Below are 18,000 nucleotides of genomic sequence, written 5' to 3'. Positions count from 1 at the left end.
ATGTCATTCGAACATAATAATCTAATCTCAGCTTTTATTGGTAGAAGTGTAAGCAGAACCAGCCAGTAGCTTCATTTCGTTCTGTCAATCTGGGATTGGTTCACGTATGCGATCTCAATGGACTCATTCTAGGCTTGTCCTATAGTTTGTGAGAATAGAAGTGTCATTTCTGCTCTGGTTAAATCTTCAGGTTAGATGAGAATCCCAATTGTGAGATACGATGATGTATATCTGATTAGTTCACCGTCCATGGTTACGTGTATGATCAAGATCGACGTCAATTCATTTTTTTAACTAATCTTTTGACCCAATTAGTGCTACAATGACATGATTGACATCTTTGAAGGGGATGGCACGTATAAGAATGGAAAACCCTGCCATATTTATGCTTTTTAACCACTGGGATCAAAGTTCATCCTTATTTGCCGAATATAGATTGTACTTTCATGGTTATACTCATTTTATAGATTGTTTTTTTATGGTTGAATTTAATCCGTTTGTCATACGGAATTATGGACTCAAACAACATATGCAAGTACTGAGGGTGATTCGAAAGCATATGTTGATTAGTTTAGGGTCAATGTGAGACCAACATCAATTAATGGCAAACATGATAAGTTAGAAGAAAATTATTAGTTATGTCAACTGCCTATATATAATTTTATTTTTTTTATTTTTTTATTCTGGACGATAATGTAATTCCCCACCTACTCTTGATGTCAGTGAGATTTGAATTTATGACTTCCACGGTGTTAGTTAGGCTAGCTAACCAATAGGCCACGCCTCACCAACATATATAATTTTACTTAAAACATGACCAGATGTGAGTTTTGGAGTTACCCAATAAATTCTATATGCGCACTATTCTAAAAATATATAACCAATCAGCGACACAACTACTAGTAATTCACCAATGCAGTAACTTTTTTCTTTCTTCAGTGTGTACCAAGTGATCATCTTGCTTTTGAAACAATGATGTTATTAAGTTCACTTTTTAAGAGGAAAACCAAAGTATTTGATGTAACGCCTCAAACAAAAAGTCAAAATAGAAGCAATGTATCTCTTGCAAATTACACCCCCCCCCCCCCCCCCAAAAAAAAAAAAGCCCCTAGTTTGTTATCTGACTCCAAAAACCCCGTCACTAATACGTATATAACTTGCTCCGACCATACTTGACTCTACCACGCTAGCTAGCAATAAACAATTCCATGGTTTATATTAGGTATAACAGTTTTAGGATTTAAGCTAATTAAGCCAATTCAAGACGGTCAACTAAGAGCAACAGTGATGAGATCATAACAGATAAACAGGGTTTATGAAAGAATCTAATGAAGATGACCATAGCAATGACGAGAATAATGACGATGATTGAAGATTATAAACTCTGATGGAAGAGGGAATCTTGCGTAGGGCACCCGCACGGACACGTGGTGGGGAGGACCAATCACTGCCCAGCAAGGGGGGTGTTTTGGGTATTGCACTTTAGAGAGCAAATGCAATTTCGGAAAAAATTGAAAATTTCATTTCTTCTGATTGAGTGGCCCTAAAGCCACGTGGTGGGGAAACCCCCACCTAAGAATTTCTCCTGATGGAAATGGCTTTGTAACTACAGTGCAACTGAAAACGAAGGCACTGCTGGCTTAAGTCGACTGCGATGTTTATATTGGGGAAGAACATGAATTTGTAGCAAGACACATGTGTGATAAGACTTGACGATTTTGATGGCAAGTTTAGAGTCCAGATTCAATGGCACTTCAATTTTCTTAGATCATCGAGTCTTTCATCAAGTCTTCTTCGTAAAACGACTTCTCTTTGAGATTTTGTTTTTTTTTTCCTTTTTCTTTTTGTTTTTCCCTTGGCTAACTACTTTCGGAAAATCAATAGCTAGCTTGTGGCACTTCCTAAAAACACTAGTTTATTCCCTCAATTATTCCATGATTAAGCCTCCTTTTTTCTTGGCTTTAGACCCACCCATTTAGAAAGTCACATTTGGCTTCATGATGCTTTGATTTAACAAAACCCACTAAGTTTTCATTTTCAATGGTGTTAGGAAAATTAATTAGTAAGGTCTAGGAGTAAACCCTAGTCTCTGTCCAAAAGTTAGACCAAGCGAGTATAGTATGATTTTTTTTTTTGAATAAGCGAGTATAGTATGATTGATTGACAAGGGTTTAACACATTTGAAGGGAAATCATGGTTGCCATGAAGTCAATGATATATGTCATTTTTATTTACATATATAGATCAGTTTGGAAGAACATTAAAAGCTTTTCAAAGAAATACGATTTGAATTATTTTGATAAGGTTAGATATATTGTGTTTACAAAATTATGCAGAATCAGATTCAATAGAATCAATACGTTAAGTACACTAAAAAGTAAGTTAATTGACAAAAAAAAAAGTGCACTAAAAGTTTGCTTGTTGTATTGAATAGCTAATCATGAAAAAATTATAATTAGTTATACTCACATGCATTGCCTTTTTTTTTATTTTCTCAGGGTGTTACGGAGTTTTTGAAATAATAGCGCTAAATCGGTGAAGGTTAAAAGGATAGGAAAGTCCAACCACAACTTTTGATGGAGTATCAATACTCAAACTACCACAAGAGCTTCAAATTCCACCATTATGTTGTCTCGATCCATATATAGTACGTAATGTTCTCTGTTAATAATTATACGGAACTTACATACACCAACATATATTAGATATAAGATTGTTATTAGTCTTACACAGTGTGAGTTTTAGATATGTGTTTGTTATTATTAGTCTTTTTTTTTTAAAGGTATTATTAGTCTTACATAGTGTGGGTGTTAGAAGTATTCAGAACTTGCTTAGTGTATCAAACAACTAATAGTTTGATTGACACTCTAAATATGATATTCCTATTTGGGATTTCTTTCAAATTGGTGGTATCAAATTGCTCAAAGATAGCTAGGTGAGTTTATCTTGAACTTTTCCTTTGGGGGGAAAAAAAACCACTAGAAAACAAAGATTAAATTAAGTTCCTAACTAAGCAGATGCATGATTTTTGTGTTTACTTTAGGATCACAAAGTTGAAAGCAAATACTTACATTGCACTGAGAAAGCAAAGAACATCTCACATACTTTTCTTGTCCCATTGCTTGGTTTCAGAAACATATTGTTGGTTAAAGAACAACAGCATTGATTCATTATGTTGAATCAAACTCATATAGGGACTCCAATACAATTCTTTTATGCTCATGCAAACGTTTTAAAAACCCCTAAAAATATAGTTCCCAATTAATTAAACCTTAAACCAAAGTACTCCACCAGAATGTGAATGCTTCGAGCCGTTTTCTTCTTCGCATTCGAAAGCCTTCATGAATTTAATTTCTTTCCCAATTCTTTAATGGCTTCCCATTATTCTATGCTAGGACCTAAGCTAACACATTGTATATATCACACATATAGTAAAGCAACTTAAGCTCTCAGCATATCGTGCTCTTGTTTTTTTAATAGAGGCCAAAAGTTGTAATGCCCCATGTTAATGATGTTGTTTACAGGTCTTTGAAGCCATCGACTAGACAAAGCAAGACAAATCAGTGACAAACCATTCATGGGGTTTTGCTTAGTTGCTTGTCAACAATAGAAGCTTCACAAATTTAATAATGTTGCTAGGGAAAGAACAAGCTCCTTAATCATCATTTCATAATATTCTTATAATCTAAGCCTCCAAGGCACAAAGTGTAGGCTCAAGATCGATTTGTTTTGTTTTGTTTTTTTGTTTTGTTTTTTTGTGGGACAAAAGATTGAAAAATATGCATTAACCTTTTGTTAAAGGTTTTTACTTTTTCCTTGACCCAGTTAAGGGTTTCTACATAAACCACATTAACTCGCTTGTGAGTTAACTAATAAGAATGGTTGTAATTAATTTACTTTATATTTCTTTAAATTATTACTTAGCATTTGTATCAAAAACATAATGTATTAAAGCATCTTTAGTAATGATAGCCATTTTTGAGTCAGATTTTAGCTAAATTAGCTAAAAAGTCATTTTGGCTAGCCACTTTAGAAATTCGTTTGCATCAATGCTCTCTATTTTTTTTTTTTTTTTGATTGGGGGAGGTTAGTGTTAGTAAGTTAGCAACACACACACCCTTCGAGGGGTATCCCAGCAAAGCCGGACTAATCCCTTCCGAACGCCATGGGGCAAAATGCACCCACTGGCTGGCCCCAAGGCCTCATGGGGTTTTGAAAGCTAGACCTGGGGGTTCCAGACTAGACCCTTCTACCGCCCCACTATCCCTAGTGGTTAATGCTCTCTATTTTAGCTACTTTTGAATTTATATTATTTTTTAAATGAAGATTAAATAGTTTTGAATGTATTTATAATTGCATAAAATAACTCAAAATGAATGTTTTAAATTATAGAGAGCCTTATCTCGCTCTCTATATTTAAGAGCGAAATAGCTAAAAGTTATAATAGAGAGCCACTTAGGAGCCTGGTGCAGCTGCTAAAATATATAGAAAGCTAAACATGTTCTCCAAAATAGTTAAAAAGCCAAAATAGAGAGTCTGCTAAAGATGCTCTAAGCCTAGTACTATTTGGTCTAGTAGCATAAGTCTCCAATTTTATAAGTGGGAGGTAGTGAATTCGACTCATAATAGATTAATTGTTGTATATGAGTTATTTATTTGATAAAAAAAAAAAAAACTCCTGTATTACAAAATTCAATTCTTTTTCATAGTGTTTGAAATTCTTCAAACAATATCGACTAAACTTAGAGCATTTCTAACAATATATTAGTCACTAATACTATGTGAAAGTTGGTTCAAACTAGTTAAGAGAATAGAATAAGCTAGCTTGTTTAGAAAATGTCATCATGGAATATCATATGTTTTTTTTCAAAGTTGACGTGCTAGCTCGTGAAGAGATACTAAAAAATGGATATTGTACATGAATAGTATTGTGCGGATATTGGTTGGAACTATTCAAAATGTAAAGTTTTTACTCAATTTTGATTAGTTTGTCGGTGTTGAGTTTTGTTTTAGAACTAGTTAAAGATTAACTACTTACTTGTCGGTATTGGATTCCGATATCACAAACTCAAATTCCTCAATTGTCTCATTTCACACACGGTTTCTACCTACAATCAAAACAAGGTAGGGAAGTCAGAAATGGATAAAGTTTAGCCCCCAATCCCGCCTCCTTCAAACCCACAAGAAAGTCAGAAATAGCAAAGTCAGACAGAAATTTCAACTATAAATTACATTATCACAACAGGTCAATCAATTTGGGATGTATGAATCTAACTATATATACAAGTTAATCAGCTCAGTGAGCATTGCTGCAGTAAGATAATGTATATTAGGTTATAGATACTTCTTAATCATCATTAATCTAGGTGTTCGTCTTGCTCACTGTATTGGAATGAAGAATTTGATGAAAGAACTCATTTTCTGAAGGTGAAGTGTTGCAGCAACACCTAACCATTATTAGTTCTAACTAAACTGAACTTAGACTTGTGGTTGACACTGAAAAGGTTCTTATAGGTGGAGTTATAACCAACTTATATAATTCTATTCAGCATGTTACTGTGGCAAAGATGATTTAGGATTGTGTTCTTCTTAATTCTATGGTCTTCTTCTTGAATGTTTGAATAGAAAGTCCAGATTCTTCAGTGGTAATTTCTTCTTCATTTCATTGGGAGGCTCTCTTTTTCTGTCAGCTGGAGTTGGACCACTCTCAGACTAAATCAGTTCTCCAATAGGAACCCATGAATTGTGTTTGAGAAGTGGAAACATGGATTTGAAGATTGACCAAAAGAAAAAAGAAAACAAGGATTTGAATTGACTTTTGTTGGGCTTTACTTTTTTTCTTTTGGTCTTTGTTGGGCTCTACACATGGGCTGATTTTTGCTTTGGACTCAAGTTAAAAAGCTGGCGCAGCCCAATTGATTTGGAACTCTATAAAATGGGCCTTTTGGGCTCAGTTTAAGACCAAATAGACCATCTTGAATGTAGTATGTGAGATCAATCCACTCAATTTTTGTGTGCTTTCTATTCCTTCTGAAAACAAATGGGCGACTAGATAATATTAAATATATATTTTTGTTATATAAATAAAAAATCAATGACTGATATTTGTTGTCGCACTTGCACCACCGATGCGTAGAAGAATTTTCTGATTGGACAGTTTGAGACTCAATTCTGACTAATTTAGCCATTCCAAAGTCGTCGCTCGCCTTTGGTTCAACAAGTGCTATTTTGCCAAGCGATTTAGGTTTCGATATGGGGTGTCTCAAAGCAAATCTTTTTGGAACAATTTTTAAGGAACCTTATTTCAATACAAAATGAAATGAATCAATTCTATGGCATCATCTTGAAGCAAAATTACAGGCAAAACGAAACGTTTCGGGACACCCGCCTAAAACGAAACGAAACGAAGTTTCGTACCGACTCTCTTTGTAAGAAAAACGCGATTTCCTAAGAGTGTGTTTGGATGAGGGAAAAAATGATGGAATTTAATTGAAAGTGAGGATTTCATAATTCCTAAAAGTCAATTCCCTCGTTTGGCATTATCAGATTGGAAATTTTAAATTTCTCTGTGGAAAAAAACGAAGGAATTCATTATTTAAATTCCTCACTTCAATTTCCATCAAAATAGGTGTCTTTTACGAATTCCTTTGCAGTATTCAATTTTTATTTCCAAAACAAGACTTTTTTCTATTTTATCTTTTTATTTGTTTTAAACTTTCTTAATTTATTACACATTTCAAATCCTAAATAGATGCAACCAAACAATAGAAATTGCAATTAGTGGAATTTTAGATTGATGGAATTAAAGATTCCATCATTTATAAATTCCTACGGATTTTATAATTTTCTCATCCAAACGCACCGTAATAGTTTTTTTTACAAAATCAGGTTTTGCTTGAAAAAGACCTCAAAATTTGCATTCTTTTCAGTCGACGACGTCTACATTCAGTCCAGCCCAACCTCCTCCTCTTCTTCTTCTTCTTCTTCTTCTTCAGCTCTCTCGTTATTTAATCCCAAAACCAAACCCTAATCTTGCTTCTTCTTCTGCTGCTGCTTCTTGTTCTATGATTAACAATCCAATCGCGACTCTTCAGTTTCTCCGATTCTAGGGCTAGCTTCGCTGTCCGGCCGATCAAGCACTCGCCGAAGCCTGGAACGAGTTGCGTGGACGTTAACCTAGCTCCGGAGATTCGAATTTCACGAGAATGTTCTTCTCCGGCGATTCGTCGAATCGGAAGCGCGTGGATTTGGGGGGAAGGAGTACGAAGGAGAGGGATAGGCAGAAGCTTCTGGAGCAAACGAGGTTGGAGCGCAACCGGCGGTTGTGGTTACGCCAGCAGAACTTCGCCGCAACTAAGATTCAGGTCTGTGCTCTTGCATTTTCGTTTGAATTAGCTTCTTACTGCGAAAGAATCGATAGTGAGTGGAAATTGGATCGAATTGGTTAGGCTTGTAGTGTTTTAAGTCTAATTTGTTGTGGCTGTGTAGCTACATTTTACTGTAATGTCATCGTAAAGCACTTGAGAATGTAAAAAGACAGTAAAGAAATGAGTTTCTTGTTTAAATTGAGCGTAGATTGTGGATTGAAAACCTACCATATGAGTAGATTTTGTGGAGAGCAGGTGCCTAGCGTGAAATCAATATTTTTGGCAGTCGAGAGTCTGTATTTGTAATGTGTTCAATGTTAAAGGGCTAATTACCATTCAGGATTGAGTGGGACATGGTTTTTGGAGCAAGGATGTAGCTGTTGTTGTTCACGCATTTGGGAAATCTTCACGAGTTAATGAAGAATTTGACTAATATGAGCAGCCTTTTATGCATACTCTCATGATTTCTCATTGTTGCAACTTTACGCATGGAGTGGTAGTGTGAGTAAACTATGAACATGTCGTGAATCTCTAGAAGTACAGTCTTAGCAGATATCTTCAAAAAAGAAGAAAGGGAAAAAAAAAAAAAAAAGAAGAAGGAAGATTATACAACTCACACGTTTCTCAGTCATAACTCAGCTTGCAGTTACTCTTCTCACTATCAATGAATGCTTTTCAATTCCAGTTTATTTTGAAATATATTCAGCTCAGCTGTGCTGAGTTAAGTTCGGTCTAGGTAGAAGTGTAATTACTACCATGTGTGTTTTGCCCAGTTTTGACTAATTACTAGCTACAGAAATGCTTCAGAGGGAGAAAGGTAGCAACATCTGAATATTCTAAGGTGCGGGAACAGTTCTATGGAACATATGGGAAACATTGCCAGAATGCAGATAAGTAAGAATTGAATCCTTACTTCAGGTTCTTACTGATATATACGTACGAGCTCCGTTTAACTGACTCTTAAGTGTAATAGTTGTCAATTAAGTTGATGCTCTACTTTAAGCATCATCATTCTGATGTCAAATTGTTGTTGTGCATTCAGATCGTGTTTTGGTCCAGACTCAGACTTTCTCCGCCAGTTGCTTTTTTTCTTTGATGCTCGAAGTGTTGGCGACTTTTCCATTCTTGTGGAAACATGCCGGTTACTTCAGCAATTTGTCAGAGATACAGGTGAAAGTTCAAGTGATTTTTTGATTGATATATGCCTCGTGATAAATTCCAACTGTTGGTTTGGTTTGTTTTTTTTCTTTTCTTTTTTTGAAACTTTTGTTTTTAGTCCTAGATGGTTTCATGGAATCTTTTATCACTTAAGTTGTAATCCTGAAACCATCCTTATCCCCCCCCCCCCCCCCCCCCGAAGGTTCGTGAACATATTAGCATTTATTTTTTGGGGATATATATACATATGGAGGCTCATTTAATGTTTAGTAATAGATCTTGAATTTTTGCTAATTGACTACGATTAAACGACATGATTAGGATGTGTTCATTTAGATCCCAATCCATATTGTTTTTATAAGGTTAGAGCTGGCTACAAGTAAGCTGCTGAATCACTTCTATCTAGTTATGTTGTTTCAAAGTTTAACAGTGAGAAATCTCCATAGTAAGTGCAGTTTTTCAACCTTTTGTACTAGTATATGAGAAGTTTGGTTTAATGTTTCAAAAAGATCAATGAGATCACTCGTTTGCCCTTCTTGGGATCCATTATTGACAATATCTGCTTTTGAAACAGGGGATACGGTGAGCCTCTTTGCAGGCATGGATTATTCATCGAAGCATGCTTTGGTAAATTACAGAGTGAAGAAACTTGCATATCTGTGTATCAAGGCTGTTCATCAAAATAGGTTGGTTGCAGAAACACCTTATGAATTTTCGGAAAACTGATTCTTTTGGTTTTCACGGTTAACTGGGTGTTTTGATTCCAAAACATCAAAATGCTTTATCTTTTGGTTTTGTTGGTTTTTAATGCCATTCACATAAATAACTTTCCTTAAGGTGCTCGTTGGTGCCAGACTTACTTATCTATTCTTTTATTGGACAGAAATCAATTGAAGGATCAACTTTTTGCATCTCCCCAGGAGTGCACTGTGCCGACAACTTTATTGTTGGAAACAGTAGTCTTGTTGATTGATCATAAGCTTCCATGGGTTTGTAAGACAGTTGGCTATCTTCTGGAAAGAAAAGCATTTACCCTGTTTAGAGAGATTATTTTAACAGGAAGGGTATGCATCTGATTCCTGCTATTTATGCTTAGCTATTGTTTTTGTTTATTGCTCCCAACTCCATGAGATATAACTCCACATTTATAGCTGAGTTTAACAAAGATATCTGTTCATCCCTACATAAGGGGGATATGGTATGAAGTTATGTATCCTCTTTGTAAGGACTTCTGAAAACAACATAAGAAACTCCAATGATTTTAGTTTCCCATCAAGACTCTGGGGACATTGCGGTTTATGAATCTTACGTAGTTAACACATCCACATGTAAAGTGAATAAGAAGATGATCAAAGATATTCTTTTAGACCTCGGGACATTTTAAACCATACATTTCTTTTCCATTTGTAAAACAACAATGTGTAATGAACCACCAATTGGTTTTCTATTATTAATATTTCTGTATTGTTCCTACTTTTTTTAGTTTTTAATCTTATTTTTGGAGACTTGTCAATTACTATATCTTGATTGTGCACTTGAAAGCATGTACTAAAACCATATGGTAATATGGTGCAGGCTAGTATAGAGACTCATAATTGCATTGACAGAGTATCTTCATTGGAGCGCACTCTTGCTGTTGTAATTCCTCACGTTGGTCAGGAGCCATGTAACTGCCCAAACGTTGGTCCACACTGGAGTTTTTCGTCTCAGATTCTTACAATTCCTTTCTTGTGGAAGCTACTACCATATTTAAGAGGGGTAACTTTTAATGACATATTACATTTTTAATGTCTGACGTAACCCACATGGTGATGGCGCTCAAAACTAGAGCTACTTTTTTTTTTTTTCCCTGACTTTTGATTCGATGCAAATCTTATATCGTGCTGAACTTGTTCTTTTATTTTTTTATCATCTATGAAAGAACAATCTCTTGTTTTCGTATTGCCTAGGCAAGAAATTTTCTTACAAATGTAGTGGCCTCTTTGACTAGGTTTTTGCAACACGTGGGCTGAGCCAACATTACATTCATCAGATGGCACTCTGTGTGCATAATCATGCTGATGTGCTTCCCAATGATACATCAGTTGAGTTACCCAGTTATGCCTGCCTTCTGGGAAATATACTAGATTCTTCCGGAGTTGCTCTGTCTCAGCCTGACTGCTCGTTTGAAATGGTAACTGCTTCACTGTTACTAGAAGGTTTTTATTTTATTTTATTATTATTATTATTATTTTTTTTTGTGTGGAATAGTGTATTGTTTGCCTTTTCTCATTTTGTCGTCCATTGCTCCGTGAATCAGCTGTTTACTATTTCCTTGATCTGTCAAAGCTCAAATCATCTTCTAGGCATTGCTGGAGTAACTTAAAAAGGATTTGAACCTAATTTGTGCTCTTGCCGGCCTCTATATTCTTATCAGTTCTTTGAAATGATTTCATACTATGAATACTACAGTAATGGCTTGGTTGCACTTGGCTTTACCTTTCAACTTTCTTGTTTAGGCCTTTGACAAAGAATTTAGATTGTTGCTCTTCTGTGGCTAAGATAAGTGGATTTTTTTTGCTTTTTTAGACGTGCAGGTTGTAGAGCTTTTGGTAGCTGTATGTGCTTCTGTTTCGGCAGAATTCGAGACCAGCATTTCTCATATTTGCTTGAGCATAGCTTTTTCTCTTTTGGGTGTTTTGTCTGCATCATGCAAGTGTTTTTGGTGTAGATTCGTGGTTTCTGCTGTTTTTCTTCCTCTTTGCTAGTGGACCACTTGTCCACTTTTACTGTATCATTCATTGATGAATAAACTTCATTCCGTTTCAAAGACAGGTTTCTCTGATGAAAATAAATATTGTCTTTGCTCCGTCTGTTTTGAGATCATAGTGTTCAATAAATTTCTCCTTGTATAACCAAAGTACAAAATCAGTGAGATCATAGATTTTATAAGTTGCCGCATTATAGTAGCAGTTGTACTGTGTATGGATGAAAAGAAGACAAGTTTTTGTTTTTATTTTTTATTATTTTTATTATTTTTTATTATTTTTTGTTTTTATTATTCTTTTGTTTCCCTTGTTAAAAACAGGATCCACAGGTTTTTGACAATGGTCATCGACTTATTTCTTAGCATAGTTGCTTAATGTGCTATGCATTCACTTATGTGGCTACATTATTTCATATGTATCAGTACTGCAACTTTATTGATGGCCAAATTTTTTTGTAAATTTCAGGCTGTAGACCTTGCTGCTGTTGCAACATTCTTGTTGGAATCCCTTCCTTCAATAAAATCGTCAAATAGACAAAGCAAGGAAGGTATGCCGTTTTTGCATACATGCTGTAGTAGGTTCCACTTTCCAAAGTGGTCTAGGTCCATCTATGATCTTGTATTGAGTTGTTTACAGCGTGTAACGTATCAAATTCTGTATCATAATCAACATATATACTAATTTATCCTGACTTTCAGATTCCATGGTGGGTGAGGATGATACTGAGGGAGATGATGCAATGGAAATATGTTTGAATAATGATTTGGAACGGCAGATTTGTGAGGCCATAGATTCACGCTTTCTTCTGCAATTTGTAAGCCATCTTGAACCGTGATGATTTACGTGTAAACCTATGTATAACTATAGCAAGAAAATCTGCCTCTACCTCATAATATTAAGTTAATTTTATTTTTTTAAAATTTTATTTTGATTTTTTGTTATTTTTTTGGTGCTTGGATTTGGAGCAGACAAATGTTTTGTTCGGAGGGATTTCACTTGTCAGTGATTCACACAAAGCACCGGATGATAGAGAGGTGTCAGCTGTTGGCGCAGCGTGTGCTTTTCTACATGTCACTTTCAACACCTTACCTCTTGAGAGAATCATGACTATCCTAGCTTATAGAACCGAACTTGTCCCTGTTCTATGGAACTTTATGAAACGGTGCAATGAGAACCAGAAATGGTCTTCATTGTCTGAGCAATTGGCATATCTACTGTCAGGAGATGCACCTGGTTGGCTATTACCTTTGGCAGTTTTCTGTCCTGTGTACAAGTACTACTACCACCTTGCTCATCATTTAACACAATTTTTTTTTATTGGTGTAAATTATCTATTCATTGTTTAGTCATGCTTTATGTATTCTGTTTTGATGCTAGATCAATGTGGCTACTGAATGTGTATAGAATTGAACGCCTCTAGTTTGACTCTTTATTTATATGGATCAGGCACATGCTTACAATAGTTGATAATGAGGAGTTCTATGAACAGGAGAAGCCACTATCGTTGAAGGATATCAGATCCCTAATTATCATACTTAGACAGGTGAACTCTTGTTGAATATATGTAGTTAAGATATTAAAAACATGGTGATCATTGTAGTTGTGGGTATCGGCCAGGGAATATCTAGTTTGTAGGTCTATAATTGGTTGTTCACTATGCATGACAAAGTGGATTTACAGTGCTGTACTGAACTGCTGATTGCCATGTCACACATACAGTTGATTTGTGAGGTCAAGTACTTGGTAGTTTCTATTTAATTGTTAATTATTTGGACTTTCCATTTTCTGCAGGCTCTATGGCAGCTTCTCTGGGTGAATCCTACGGCTCCCAGTAACTCTTCGAAATCTGTCACCAGCACCCCTGCAAAGAAGAAGCACCCTGTGGAGTTCATTCAACAGAGGGTTGGGATCGTAGCATCTGAACTCCTCTCCCAGGTAACAAATGAGCTTTAGAAGTGTATTTTGTGGTTGTATTTGTGAGAGCTTTATTAGTCTCCTACATTGAGTTAATATGTGTCCAGAGTATGTTGAACAGTAAATCTTATCCTCCATTTCTTCCTTCCAATTTGTTATATATGTAGTTGCAAGATTGGAACAATAGACGAGAGTTTACTTCCCCCAGTGACTTCCATGCTGATGGTGTCAATGATTTCTTCATTTCGCAGGTAAATTGATCCCATTTCTAGGACCAAACTTTTTGTTGCATTTGTTCTAATCTCGTCTTTTTATTTTTTAAGGCCGTGATAGAAAATACCCGAGCCAATGACATTTTGAAGCAAGCTCCGTTCCTAGTACCGTTCACAAGCAGAGTTAAAATATTCACTGTAAGTATTAATCTGCTTTGAACCTTTATCTGGAAGCCTGGAACTGTCCGTTCAATGGGGATTGGACTTGAGCCAAATTTATGTAAAAGGATGTGCAAATTGTTATTGAGCCTTATCATGTTAAACTGTTTTTTCATTAATTTGTTCAAACCAATTTGGCAGTCACAATTGGCAGCAGCTAGACAAAGACACGAGTCTAATTCTGTGTTTACCAGAAACCGGTTCAGAATACGGCGGGATCGTATCTTGGAAGATGCTTATAATCAGATGAGTGCATTGTCTGAAGAAGATCTTCGAGGACCGGTAATGTGTCTTTACTGGCTTTTGTACATGTAATAGATTGAGGTTGTGTTTGTGAGTGCTTTTGCTGTTGCTAGTAAACGTTCCTATCCATTCCTATCCATTGCACAAATTAATCTCCTTTGGCTGTTCACTTGCAGATTCGGGTAACATTTGTAAATGAATTTGGGGTTGAAGAAGCTGGAATTGATGGTGGTGGGATTTTTAAAGATTTCATGGAGAACATTACTCGAGCAGCCTTTGATGTCCAGTATGGTTTATTTAAGGTGATGAAATTTTTGTGGTATTTAAGTTTCTGAAGTTTGTACTGCTTATAGCCAAAATGTTGGTACTTTCTAATGATACATAGCTCTAAATTGTGCAAACCAATTTTACATCCCAATTACACCTATATGTCACCTGAAAGTTAAATGTCCTCTGTGATAGGGGAACAAAAGATTAGGACGGAACAGGTGGTACCTTTGCCACCTGTTTATTTATTTCTTCTGATTTATCTTCTTTGTTCTCTGCCCTCTGCTTCATATATCCAGGAAACATCCGACCATCTCCTCTACCCTAATCCTGGTTCAGGAATGATTCATGATCAGCATCTCCAATTTTTCCACTTTCTGGGAATTCTTCTTGCAAAGGTAACAAGTCTCTATACTGTAGATGTCTATATGATGCTTCATCATAATATGACGTGTTTCTCCATTACAGGCCTTGTTTGAGGGAATTCTTGTTGATATTCCATTTGCAACGTTCTTCCTGAGCAAATTAAAGCAGAAGTAAGCACTCACTCTTTTACTGCAATCCTGTAATCCTTTAATGAAACTGTCTAGTATGTTTGACTGCAATTGTAATACTGAACTTCTTTTCTTTTCCATTTGTTGGTTAGGTACAACTACTTGAATGATTTACCTTCATTAGACCAAGAATTGTATCGCCACCTTATTTTCTTGAAGGTAAGTTTGCTCTTTCATCTTTTTCCTGAAATTGATTGTAGTGGAGGCTTGTGCTTGTATTGACTCGATCATAGGAGAAGTCTCCTTTATTTGCAATATTTTTATCTTAGATTACTGTTGAGTGTTGCATGCTGGGCATGGCTTCTCAATAGTATTCATTCGAATTTGTTGTGTCATTTTTGAAACTCTTTCTGATCATTTGAAATTTGTATCTTGTTATCGAATTTTTAATCTACTAATCACTCACTTCAAGTAATCTTTCTTTCTGTAAAATATTCTATTGGACTTAATTGGCATTTTGTTCAATAAAAAGCAGTTGAAGTGAATCACTTATATTTCTCATCTGTATTTAAATTGAAATGACTGCTTCTTTTGTTTCTTGTGGGATCATCTTGCAATTATTTCTATTTCCGGAAAGCTTCGTATTCCCACCCTTTTACAATTTATTACATGCAGCATTTCAAAGGTGATATTTCAGAACTAGAACTATATTTTGTGATTGTAAATAATGAGTATGGGGAGCAAACAGAGGAAGAGCTGCTTCCGGGCGGAAAAAACCTACGTGTCACTAATGACAATGTCATTACTTTTATTCATCTTGTTGCCAATCACCGTTTAAATTATCAGGTAATGCAACTTTCCATATTGAATATTTGAATATATGAGACACCGTCTGGGTTTATTTGTTCTCTTTGTGGACGTAACATGGTTACATTCATTTTCAGATACGTCAACAAAGTTCTCATTTCTTAAGGGGGTTTCAGCAGCTTATACAGAAAGATTGGATTGATATGTTTAATGAGCATGAACTTCAGGTATTATGGTCTACCTTAATGCTTTATTGATTTGCACTTAGTTTACATAGAATCATATGTTCATACTCATTTCTTGACTGTGGTCTAATATTAATATACTAAAACGATCTTAGTCATTCTCTGCTCTTAGGAAATATCGCAATCTTAGACACTATCCACACTTCGTCATTCTACTTTCTGTTTTCTTGTCGGTGGTCTAAGATTAATATACAAAAATGATCTTAGTCATTCTCTGCACTTAAGAAATATTGCGATCTTAGACACTCCCCGCACTTGGTCATTCTACTTTCTGCTTTATTGACCTAACGTAGTATCTCATATCACTAGATATCCTTTATCTAGCTTATTGTACTTTCATTACTACTTTCTAGTTTATTTGTTCTCAGTTGAAGTCATGGCATGACTCATATTTAGTGATATAAACTATGAAGATCCCTTCATTTTATTGTTCATTTCTTGCCATATAATAGGTTTTGAATGTCCTGTTGACCTCAAGTTGGTATAAAAGCTGAATCCATACTGTATTATGTTTAGTGGTTTATTGGATGAAGTGTATGCTGCATTGCTGCTTGCAAAGTTTCTAACAAGTAAAGTGATCTATGAGACGAAGTGTGTATGGCTTGCGAAGTTCCTAATTAGTAAATTGATTTATGGGATAAAGGGTGTATTGCTTGCAAAGTTTCTTTACTAACTGGTACATATTGTGCTTATCGCAAGGCTTATTACAGTTAACGCTTCACAAGAGCTTTATCTGATTTTATTTGCTGAAGTTCCCAAATTTTTGACTCAACTCGTTTTCACAGCTTCTGATATCAGGTTCACTTGACAGCCTGGATATTGATGATCTACGGAGAAACACTAACTATGTTGGTGGCTATCACAGTGTAAGTTCCTGGATGTTAACTTGTTTTATATGCCTCTCTAGGACATGTACAGATATTGCTTAAATTGATAAATCTAGTTCCAGATGGAGTTGTCCTTGGTAATTAACCTGGTCCGTTACATGTCTTCCCTGAATATCAGAGTCTATTGTGGGCTTCTATAAATTCAAATTTTCCTGCTATTTATATATTTTTTCTCATTATTTGTTTCAACAGGAGCATTATGTTGTTGACATGTTCTGGGAAGTTCTCAAAAGCTTTTCATTGGAAAATCAGAAGAAATTTTTGAAGTAAGTTTGTAGCATCTATTAGAAAATTCCTTCATATGGTGTCTAATTAAATTTTTTGCCACTCTCAAGTTAAATGAACTTCAGGAAAGGTACTAACTGCACCAGCTTTTTTTCAGATTTGTGACTGGGTGCTCTAGAGGACCATTGCTTGGGTTCAAGTACCTTGAACCATTGTTTTGCATCCAGAGGTAAGAATTCATGCTAGAGTTTCATCTGATTAGAAATCATTTGATCGTAGTAAAATTGTTGAGAACATTTGGTTTCTGTTTGTATGTATTTACTTTATTTTGATAGAGCTGCTGGTAGTGCAACTGATGAAGCTCTTGACCGATTGCCAACTGCGGCTACATGTATGAATCTGCTGAAGCTTCCACCATATCGGAGGTTTGTCTGTATAAATTTCTTAATTTTCTACACTGACTCTTCCATCATAATAGCCTATTCAATAACATGTTTTTCAATACAGCAAGGAGCAATTAGAAACGAAGTTGATGTATGCAATAAGTGCAGAAGCTGGTTTTGATTTGAGCTGATGGGAAGCTATGCATTCTAATTGAGCACATATTGCATCGCCCTCATTTTCGAGGCATACAATTATAGCCCTGTTAATTTGATTCAAGCAAGTTCTTGCTTGGAATTGTCAAGGACCAATGAGCTGCGGACAGCCAAAGCAGAGTGAAGCTTGGGGTTTAGTGGTGGCATGTAGATATCTATTTCTTGCAAGCTCCGGATTTGACATGTAAATATGCGGGGTTAATCTGCAAAGTGCAACAGCTTTGTCAAGTTTACAGGTCCTGGGCTTTCTTCACATCATAAATTGGTTTGGAGAATTGTAAAATAATTCAGACCATCATAGTTGATATATTTCTGTAAATGAGAAAAGGCATATTAATCGAATATATAGATTGTTTCTTACCTTTCCTCCTTTACATACAGTTATGAGTATCATCTGTTAGGATCGCAAACTTTGCTGTGCTATAATTATGGCTGAAGTGTGCCTCTTTTATCAATTACATACTTATATTCTCGTCGCACGACCGTCAGCTCATTGCTGCTACAGTTCTCGGTTTCTCTGTGATGTTAAGATCGTACCAAAGAGACGAACAGAGAAAACGAACACACTAGGATGATATTATACTACAATGCCCTAATTTGATCGACAATCTAACATGCA

The 18,000-nt window shown here is 35.6% G+C and overlaps 1 protein-coding gene across 1 annotated transcript; it reads left to right on the top strand.

Moving 5' to 3' along the window:
* Positions 1–6,889: 6,889 nt before the first annotated feature.
* Positions 6,890–17,741, top strand: LOC133708713 (E3 ubiquitin-protein ligase UPL6). The gene is made up of 26 exons (XM_062134219.1): positions 6,890–7,364; positions 8,164–8,261; positions 8,410–8,537; positions 9,100–9,211; positions 9,409–9,589; positions 10,101–10,283; positions 10,516–10,698; positions 11,738–11,819; positions 11,971–12,086; positions 12,241–12,545; positions 12,719–12,815; positions 13,064–13,207; positions 13,354–13,437; positions 13,510–13,596; positions 13,759–13,899; positions 14,037–14,162; positions 14,427–14,525; positions 14,596–14,663; positions 14,774–14,840; positions 15,297–15,467; positions 15,566–15,655; positions 16,459–16,539; positions 16,753–16,826; positions 16,943–17,014; positions 17,121–17,210; positions 17,293–17,741. Exons 1-26 carry the CDS (start codon positions 7,206–7,208, stop codon positions 17,357–17,359), a joined length of 3,105 nt encoding a protein of 1,034 aa, XP_061990203.1. The 5' UTR covers positions 6,890–7,205; the 3' UTR covers positions 17,360–17,741.
* The last annotated feature ends 259 nt before the right edge of the window (positions 17,742–18,000 follow it).

The sequence above is a fragment of the Rosa rugosa genome, chromosome 5 (genome assembly GCF_958449725.1).
Source record: "Rosa rugosa chromosome 5, drRosRugo1.1, whole genome shotgun sequence".
Lineage (NCBI taxonomy): Eukaryota > Viridiplantae > Streptophyta > Magnoliopsida > Rosales > Rosaceae > Rosa > Rosa rugosa.
The sequence above is the reverse complement of the archived record's forward strand: the minus strand, read 5'-3'. Positions and strand labels throughout refer to the sequence as shown.

What these genes read in the sequence shown, in the direction of transcription:
- LOC133708713 (XM_062134219.1), top strand. Translation starts at nt 7,206, where the DNA reads ATGTTCTTCTCCGGCGATTCGTCGAATCGGAAGCGCGTGGATTTGGGG. An exon ending in AAATAGACAAAGCAAGGAAG is followed by an intron (nt 11,820 to 11,970) that starts GTATGCCGTTTT and finishes CCTGACTTTCAG; the next exon opens with ATTCCATGGTGGGTGAGGAT. An exon ending in AAGAAGATCTTCGAGGACCG is followed by an intron (nt 13,900 to 14,036) that starts GTAATGTGTCTT and finishes GTTCACTTGCAG; the next exon opens with ATTCGGGTAACATTTGTAAA.